The 9,629-nt window shown below is 50.5% G+C and overlaps 1 protein-coding gene across 3 annotated transcripts in view; it reads right to left on the reverse strand.

Moving 5' to 3' along the window:
• Window positions 1–8,537, reverse strand: part of ATL2 (atlastin GTPase 2) — a 48,126-nt gene extending 39,589 nt beyond the window's left edge. The window contains exons 1-2 of one of the 3 annotated variants that reach the window (XM_029964847.1): window positions 8,466–8,537; window positions 2,478–2,617 (exon numbers count right to left, since the gene is read on the reverse strand). In XM_029964847.1, the coding sequence (XP_029820707.1) occupies window positions 2,478–2,607 (130 nt within the window). In that variant the 5' untranslated portion in view covers window positions 2,608–2,617; window positions 8,466–8,537. Of the gene's footprint in view, window positions 1–2,477; window positions 2,623–8,465 lie in introns of those variants that run through there. The other 2 variants (XM_029964846.1, XM_029964845.1) reach the window with 2 other exon arrangements.
• Window positions 8,538–9,629: the final 1,092 nt, after the last annotated feature.

Here is a 9,629-nt window from a genome sequence, read left to right on the forward strand (position 1 = left end):
TTGAGCCCCGCCCGGACCTCGGGTGGGTGCCTCCTTCACGGCCCCGCGCTGCGATGACTGGGAGCAGCGGGGCTGCGGAGCGCGTGGGGCACAGGGCGAGGAGCCCACTCGAAATGTCTCCTCAGGGTGCGCGTCCCTCGGGGATCCCGCGCTCCATCGGCCGCTGGCCCAGCACGGCTCGCTCCGCGCAGCTAGACAGTCACCGCTCTGTCCACCTGCGCTGCACCCTCACCCTGCGGGGCCCTCGCTTCCCTCCTCCACCTCTGTTGGGCCACGGGGGCAGCCAGGAGGGCGGCCTTCACTCCTCCGGAGTTCTCCCTCGCTCCTGAGTTCTGACTCCCTGTGGCATTGCTGCTGCCCTGGGGCTGGGGACACGCGGGAGGACGGCTCTGCATCAGAACAAGCCACACAAGTTCCCAAGGGACCAAATATTCCTGGGTTTTGCAAGAGTCTTGTTCCTCTAAATCCAAGCTGACCTTGCTGCGGCCTTTTAAGAGGCCAACTGTTAAAGCTTGCTGCCTTCACTGCACCAAGGTTTTCCAAGTCTGTGAAGTTCCCTGTTGCTAAAGGTCTCTTGCTAAAGGTTGTGTAAACCTTCACAACTAAATTGGTCAGTTTGATCTTGGCACTTGTTACAACAACAGACTGTCCAATAAGTCATCGTGTGAAGTAGACAACAGCTTTGCAAAAACCCACTTCACCATACTAATGCTGTCTGTAAAAATGATTTTTCTCAAAGTCTTGAGCTATGCTAACTTACTTCATCCTGGAGATGCAGCTTTTGAGTGACTGCAACTTAAAAAAGCAAACAGAGTTTGGTTCTGCCTAAACAGAGGTGGAGAGAAAGCTCAAAAGAGATCTTCAAAGTAAAACCCAACTATCATGGCACTTGGAAGTGTGTTCCAAACCTTGCTTTCCACCCTTTACTACTGAAGTAGCATATAAGGGTTTTCCTACTACTGGGATCCATCACACTTGCTGCTGTGCTTACACTGGGCAGTTCTTGTGTCAGAAAGTTAACACCTAAACACACTGGAAAGACATTAATATGTCTAGAAGATGCTATAATCACACTGAGAACTGCACAAGGATACAATGATCAAACTATTATTATATATTCAATTCTAGTTCTGACACTTGGACTAATAAAATATGAAATTCTGTAAAAGAATTTTATTATTCTAGATTTACATCAGCATAAATGGAAGCAGGATTCAACCCCTTTGTACAAAAGTGTTAGTATGAATACTACTGAAAAAAATTACCATTGTTCTTTTGCAGTTTGATACCCTCTACTTATTTGGTGAAAATTGGTGTGCTATTGCCTGTCCTTCTAACCTCATCCCAAGTCAAGGAAAACCTTTCTTTCCATCAGAAAGAAGGCAGAGCACACTCTGCATGTAGAGATATACAGGCAAACAGGCAAAGTAAAACACATTGAAGTAAAACACACTGAAAGCTAGAAACACTGTTAGCTGACAGATTTAAGCTTCAGCGGCTCAATATGAAAACTAAAAAAACTGTGGGGGAAAAAGACCCACAATACTAAAGAAGTTTCCTAGTTCTGTTGTTAGTAAACAGACTTGTTTCTGATCAAGTCTGGAACAGTTTGCGCAGAGAAGAGTTTGAAATAGTGCGTGTTCAGAGAGATAGATTTCTGCTTCATGCAACAGGATTTGCTGCTCCTGTAATGTGAGAGCAGAAGTCAAGAACTTGGAGGTCAGAAAGCTCAGCTTTAATTCAGTCCTCTTAGGTTTGCAGGAAGGAAGGAGACATTTTCTGAGCTGAGGATTTTGCTATCAACATGTCATCTCCCGGTTGCAAATCACCACCACACTCCCGGCTACATGACACTTTCTTCTGAGCCAGGCTATGCAAGAGTTAGGACTGAAACTGCTTCAGCTAGCTGTGGATTTGGCCTGAAAGGAGCTTGTGGAACAGCTGTGCAAACCGCAGGCAGGCTGTGCTGGGAAGGGACTGCCAGAGCAGAAGGACATGTCTAACTCACAAGTGCGGGTTGGGTCAGTAGTCCCCTCTGCCAGCAAAGGCACAGTCTTGTTCTACAGACAGCATCTTCTCCTGGATTTGGCCATACTGTTTTAAAAAGCTCTGCTGTCCCAAGCTTGTCCCAAACCCACTTTGGGCCAGTCAACACAACCAGTGCCATCTACACCCAAGGCAGAGGCTACTCAGCCACTCTGCTTGGAGAACTGTCCCCTCCTGTGGCTGAAGGGGAAACAGAGCCACCACAATGTTTCCTGGCCTTCAGACATCACAGCATGGCAGGGGACTGGCCAGTTCCTGACCCATGCAGGCAGAGGCACCCACTGGACACTAGATGAGGTCAGATCAGACTCGAGGTTTTTATGCCTTTCCATATAAAATGCTTCTCTATGCCTATCAGCTAACCTGTGCAATGCAATTGGATTTGTTTAAGGTGACCTGTATAATGACAAATCTTTCAGCCAAACACCCACCTGAAGCATGCTGAGCACCACTCCTGGGCTTGGGAACAGAGCCATGTCCCATCTTAAAGGGCTGAGGGTCCTGGGATGAGCTGGAGACATCTCCATTGGTGGTTCTGCACTTACCAGCCTCTTTCCTCATCTGCTTCAGGCTGTGGAGTCCAAACAAGGTGATTCTCAGTCTTCCTTCTAGACTACACAGGGCTGCAAGCAGTCAGGAGCTGAGGACAGACAGCTGTGAGATAAAGGTGGTTCTTCTGCCAGCCCCCACTATTTGCAGCAATAAGGCACCTCCAACCCTTTGGCTGCAGTCACTAGGGCCACCCAGGGCTTCCCAAGGAATAAGACTGGGAAGGCAAGGAGAAGTCAGCTCTGCAGTGATGGACCTGCCCAGCAGACACCACCACAGGAACTGTGCCACTCAGACAAGTCTGAGATGTCCTAACAGTCTCCCACTTGGAAATGCATTTGGATCTCAGACTTGCTCCCAGAGGCAAACATATGCCCTCCCCAGAGTTCTGAAAAGCCCTGTAAGGCACCTTGTCTTGCTTTTCTCTGAAAAACACTCAGGCTGTGACACCACAGCCCTACTATTCATGGACTTCGTCTCCTCAGAGCTTCCCACCTCTCCCAGCTGAAGCGCTCCTCCCCTGTGCATGGTGCCAGCAGGCGTCAGAGTTCTCCGAGCCCCTGCCCACTCTGCAGCTGGATCCTCCAGTTGGCTCCCTCTTCCCATCACCCATCCCTGTGCCCTGCCCACACGCAGAAATGCACTGCTCGGTCCTGCCCGGGCAGGTTGGTGTTTGTCTCACCACATCTGCAAAGATCTCAGCCCCGTAAACAGGCAATCTTGGTTGGCTCTGCGTTTTTTTATGATGTTTGCCATTTCCCAAGGGCATCTCTCTCAGATCCAGAGGCACCTTCATTTGTCACACAGGTGATCTAAAAGTTGCTGTGTGTCACTAGAGAGTGCTCAGCACGGCCCAAAGCTTGTATCTACCTGCGTGTGTTTGCACAACCTGGGGCTCACCCAAGGAAAGCCAAGGTGAGACACGGCATAGATCCAAGCCTGGTTCTTCTGCAGAGAGCTCCAAGAAAGCAGAGAGGCATTTGGGAGCAGAAAACAAGTTGGGGAGGAGGGGGGGAAAAATGCAATTTACTAAATCTCCTGAACGTGAAGCTGTCCCACATGCTGAGAGGAGATGCCTTTTTAGCTGGCTGCAGGACACCTGCTCAAGAGGGAGAGCAGCCCTTACCATATCACTAATTTATAGCAAGCCGAGTGGGAAACACTTCTCATTCTTCCCTGATGATGAGTCAGGAGCTGCTCCTCTGGGAAGGAAGGCTGAAATGACATTGAATTTTAGCTGTGAGAGCAGCTCAGAGCAAGTTGCTAGGCACCAGCTGCAAGAATTGCCCACAGGTGCTATCGCAGGAGGGGTTGAGCCGGTTCATTGGTCTCTCCCAGCGAAGCCAAAGCCAGAGTGCCAAATACCTTTGAAACGGGCATAATCCGTTCTCAGCCTGAAGGAGCTATTGCACAATCTTTGCAGGATTAAGGGTTTAAATCGAGGGACTGTGTCACAGCGGGCAGGCTCAGGAGCCAAGATTGCCTGCGTGGTACCTGTTCGGGGGGCTCCTTGGGCTGGTGGTACACAGCCTGCCCCTGGAGGCGGCACTCCTGCAGGTGCAAATGGGAGCTGTCTCCCCCACCCTACTCTGTCTTCATCTTAACAGGGTGATTGAAGTCTTCAGAGGTTTAAATGGCTAAGTGGTTTTCTTCAGCTCCTGGAAATGGAGTTCTGTAGCCAGCTGAGGCTTTCATGTGCAAGCTTTTGCTCAAGCAGACTCCTATCATTTCAGTCTGTATAAACACAGTGTGATTTCCATCTCGCTGTTATGCAAGAGCACAAGATGAGGCTGCCTTTAAAGACTGGGCTTGATACTGACTCCTGTGAAATCTGCAGTGCTGCTTAGAGTGCCAGTACACCTGCAACCCCCGGGGCTGCCCCACTGCAGAGGTGGCTCTGCCTACAGCCGGCACATTCTTCCAGCCTCACCTGGAGGACAGGTCTGCTTAGCTACCTCCTGCCTGCTCTGCTTCTCTAAAAATGAGAAGCACCTCTTGGGTTTGGGTCCCCTGGATGGCATTTCCCAATGACCCCTTAGGCCACCGAGGCCACCAGAGAGAAAGTGCTTTCCCACACCCCCAGGCTTCAAGCTTCTTTGTCCTAAAAAAAGAGGAATTGCTTCAGCTGTCAATGTGACGCCCCATCAGATGTCTTGCAGAGATAATCACACCAGCCCCCAAAGTCGTGCAGCCTCCCTCCAAGGCACAGAGCTCTGTGTGTTTCTCTGTTACAAACAGCAAGGCTCAAGGAAGGAGGAGTCTCCAGTGGTGCCCATGCGATCGGTGACAGAGCTTCAGCCCATACCACTATGTTTTTTCTGCATGGTGCAGCCTGCAGAAATCAGGTTACCAGAGACAATTTGGGATGAAAAGTACTCCACCATCAGAGAGACCTCAGTGACAGCTCAGAGTCTCACTAGGAAAAATGCTGTGTAGAGATTTCATTCTTTATTGTAATAAAATAAGACTGATTTAGCTTAGTGTGCTGCAGGTATTTACTAGGAAACACTCCTATCAGCACTGGCTGTGGGTTTTAGAAGAGGATATCTGTCTTTGCAGCATAACTGATCTTTCATATCACAGGCCACGTCCTCCCACATGGGACAAAGCCTCACCGTGTGATACTGATTTGAGGGAAGTAGTGCAGCTTTAACACCCAGGGAGGGTATTTGGCATTGAGCCCTGTGCAGGCAGACCTGATTCCTGGTTGCATGTGGGGTTAAGTATGATTGCCCTGGCATACAAAGGGTGCTAATTACACAGCAGAGTTTATTTGCGTCCTTTGCAGCTACATGACAGGCTTGCTGGGTGAGATTTACAGGTCCTCACAAGGAAGTAGGTGGTTTATTCCCAGAGTTTCACATGCTTTCTTCCTGTGCAAGTCCAGACTAGCTGCATAGAGATGAGTTGTGCTTAAAAGAGGGATTCTGCTGTGGATTCCCACAGCAGAATCTGACTTGCAACTCTCATTGTCCTTTTCTGGAAGACAAACCCCTCCGCCTCAGGGTCCCATACACACCCTTGGAGGGGGTTGCATTAGCCCATCACTCTATCAGGACAGGATGGGTTTGGAGGGAATTTAGCCACAACTCTCTGTGCCTAGTTCAGGAGAGGTTTTGGACTAGCACAGGCTCCCTCACCAACCACTTGGGCACCTCAAAGACATGGGAGCTGCCAACAGGTGCTGGTGTGAGCTCCAGTGACAGCAGCACCCAAGAAACAGGAAACCCAAGTGAGCTTCTCCCACCAGCACTGTGGCCTTATGAGAGAGTGCCTAGGACAGCACACCCTTCAGGGCTGGGATTACTACTGTGCTCCAAACCAGACCTGGATCTGGGTTATGATCCTTAACACACCAATGAAACTGTCTGGATCCAGTCCTGAATATTGAAGCGAAGTCTGGGTCTGAGTCTAGACATGAAGGGCCTGACCAGTTCTGCAGTCTCTGAGCCTCTGGGCCAAGCTAAGGACACAAAGTAGAATGTGCCATTTTAGCTGTCTGGAATAATGTGTGAATTTAATTAGATTTAATCTACTCTCAGTAAAATTTAGAACATGTTGTTGAAAACTTGTATTTACTCTAATACATTCTCCAAGCCTTTTTGTTTGTGTCTGAGCATGGAACTTGCAGCACAGATGTGGGCAAGTGCAATGAAATGAGAAGCCAAGTTTTAGCAGCACCCAAAGGATGGGGCTGAGATCAGCATCCTGTCATCTTTGCATTTGTGTCAGTCTGATTCAGAGGCTCTTTTGCCCCAAAACCTCTCTGCGTGACAGGGGAGAGAGTTCGGGAAAGGCAGAGGAATGTGGGGAAGGCATGGTCATGGGGACTGGTACCTGCCACTCCAGTGTCACCAAGGTGGACATGTCCTTTGGAAAAAGCACAGTGCCAGGTTGCTGGGGACTGCTAATGGAGAACATGTCTGGGTCCTCCAGGAAGACTGTACAAAGGATTCAGGTGCTGTCCTGTACATTTGCTCCATGTCAGCTTGCTCTGTGCACCCAGTCAGCCACAAAAAGCACAGTATTGCCCTTGCTGTGATCACATGTAGCTCGTTTGACAAGAGAAGGCTCCAGGGGCTCATCACAAGAAAAACATGAAATTGTTTGGAAATATTAATCAGGGGGATATCACTTGTTTTGTTCATCTCAAGTAATGTTAACTTACAAGAAAGAGAGAAATACTGAGAGAAGGAGAGGGAGACAGCAGGCCTGGCTGTAGGAGAGGGCTGGAGGGTTAGCTGCCCAGACCAGAGGCAAATTCATTTGAGATCCAGGGATTAAGATACAATCATTTGACCTCAGATTAAACAGTGGATGAGCACAACAAGGCTAGCTTAAAATATTTGGAAAGGTGTTAAGGAAAATCAAGAGGGATTAAATAACAAAATAGCTGCAATAAGCTAGAATGCCTCCCCGGATCACAAGGAGCACCGAAGGGGCACTGAAGAGCCTGCTGGCAGGGACAGGCAAGCATGCTCTGTTCCATGGCTCTGCAGTGTTTGGGGGTTGAGTGACAGACTGTATGGGTAGTACAGGAGGGCAGCTTGTTGTCTGGGGCAGTTGAGATGTGCGTGTGTGCAAGTGATTTGGCAGAGGCACTCTCCTACCACAGGCCCACCAGTCCCATTCAGAGCTCTCTGGGGTCAGAGCAGGGATGTCATAGATGGAGCGGAAGGCACTTTTCGAGAAGCATTTGGGAAGGAGAGGAGCACCAGGACTGCCATGGGCTGTCATGCCAGATGAGAAATATTTGGCTGGTGCACAAGACACCTCACATCATCCCAGCTCCCCAGTAATCCCCCACCGGTGCTGGCCTCTGGCTGTTGGGCAATTATTGGCACAGCCCTGCTGCTTGTGGTACTCTGACCTCTGTGCAGGGAGATCTAGAGCAAAACTGAGAAGCCTAAAGCATCTTTTCTCCATCACTACTGTGCTGATGCCCTGCTCTGCCAGCACAGCATTCAGGGGGGCAAAACATGAGTGAGGGGTAACTCAAGCTTCCTTAGTGCCATCCAGTCATCCTCCAGCATTTCTATTTCACACTGACCCTTGGAGCTGAAAACAAAAGGAACTCTCCCTGCCTCACACTAGTTTGTTGCTGTTATTGAGCTGCTCTCCCTCACCCTCAGGAGAGCACAGCTGCCTGCCAACACCCCTTATTAGGAAGAAATTATCCAGCAGAAGTAGGCTAGCTAGCTGTGAAAGCATGCTCAAGGACAGGAACCCCAGGGCAGCGAGGCTCAGGCTCAGAGTGCAGTGTGGCTGCTTCCCAGCTTTGCTTTATGAGCTCTCCCTGCCAGCATGGCTTCTTTTCCTGGACTTGGCCTGTATTTCCTAGGACAAATCATCCAGCTCCCGAGTGACTGCTTACTTGTAGCCAACACACATCATCACTATCCATTCCCATTTTGGCTGCATTGTTTTGCCACACCTTTGAAATCATTAATACAGTGCTGTTATATGGGGGTCAGTCCCAGATGGGCAGCACAACCTGAAATCAGTGCCCAGGAACTGTGGGACTGGCCCACCCCTACATGCTGGTAGGCACTGCATGGGGGTCCACAGTTCTCCCCAGCATTTGCTCCACTGCAGGTTTATGAAATGCAGAGAGCAGTCAAAGGCTGGGGGACACAGGGCTGTGTTGGATGGATGCTGGGTGTCCACCTTGCTCAGACCTGGTGGAGAACCAGCAACCCTGTGACAGACACAGTACCCTGCCCACGCACTTCTAGTCACAGCATCCCACAGATAAACACCAGCCTTTCCTCACAGTGGCCAAAGCCACCTCCACACTGCGACCATCAGGCTTTACATCGGGCTTTTTTTTGTGCCCTTGCAAGATTAATGCCTCAGTCACTGAAAAGTACCTTGCAATGAGGAACTCCAAGGCTGGGAAGGGTCTGAGCGTGGGACTGCCCAAAAGTGTATTGCTGCTTTTCCTTCTTCTTCTTGTCTTGTGGGCAGTGATCCCACAAAGCACAGCCTGTTTTCCATGCAGCCCCACCACCAGCTGCAGTGGCCTGGCAGGCGCAGTGACCCTGAGTGATTATTTAACGGCAGATTGTATAACAGAGCTGGGCAGACATTACATTTCTGTCTCTGACCTCAGCCCTGGGAAATCTCCCACCCATAAAACTTCCAGTCTAATCTTTCAGACTTCAGAGGAACAGCCTTGGGCATCTGACACGATCCTTCAGAGAGGAGTAACCAGTGGGGACCAAGTAGCTCTGAGCAGGAATGGGCTGCTCAGCACATCTCAGTCCCACAGAAGGGAGAAGAGGAGGGAGCCTAATGCCCCACAAGGGCTCAGGTTTGGAGCCCAGACCCTGCTGAAATGCCCAGGACAACACTGCAAAGTCCCTCTGCTCCCTGGTATCCATCTAAATGAAGCACAGCACTTGCCTCTCCATGCCAGTGAGCTGTGCCAGCAAGGTGAACACAGATGAGCTGGCCTTGGGTAGAGCAAGCCAGCTCCAACAGCTCCCCTGGGTTCCAGCCACACTGCCTCTGGAATCTGGGAGCAGCTGAGCCCTCTGACCTACCCCAGAAGGGGTGAGCAGTGCCCAGGAGGCAGTGGAGAGGTGCCTGCTGCTCTGGAGAGCCCCACACAGTCCAGGACTCAGGACACAGCAGCCTCGTGCTGGTGATGTCCCTAAACTGTTGCTCCCAGGAAGATGCTCCTTCATGTGGCTGAGGAAATGGTTCAGGGCAGTGGCCTGCGGCCCTCAGTGGTCAGAAGGTCAGTGTTGCAAGGAGATAGGCGTGGGCAGGCCCTGCTTGTCACTGCTGGGCACTTGCCAGCTGGCTCAGACCCATCTCATTCAGAAATCCACCAAAACCAGGTTCTCCTGAAGGCTCATTTGAGCAGACACCAGGAGCTTGTTTCTGAGTTTGACTTCAGCATGTCCTGGTTCCAAGCATTCCCTTTCAGCAGGACCTGGTGGGTGTGAACAGCCCCTCCAGGATGAGCCTGGATCTGCTGGAAGCTGGACAGGACCAGCAGGGCCACCAGGCTGGTTGAAGTGAGGGAA

The sequence above is a fragment of the Manacus vitellinus genome, unplaced genomic scaffold (genome assembly GCF_001715985.3).
Source record: "Manacus vitellinus isolate BGI_N305 unplaced genomic scaffold, ASM171598v3 scaffold_81_pilon, whole genome shotgun sequence".
Classification (NCBI taxonomy): Eukaryota; Metazoa; Chordata; class Aves; order Passeriformes; family Pipridae; genus Manacus; species Manacus vitellinus.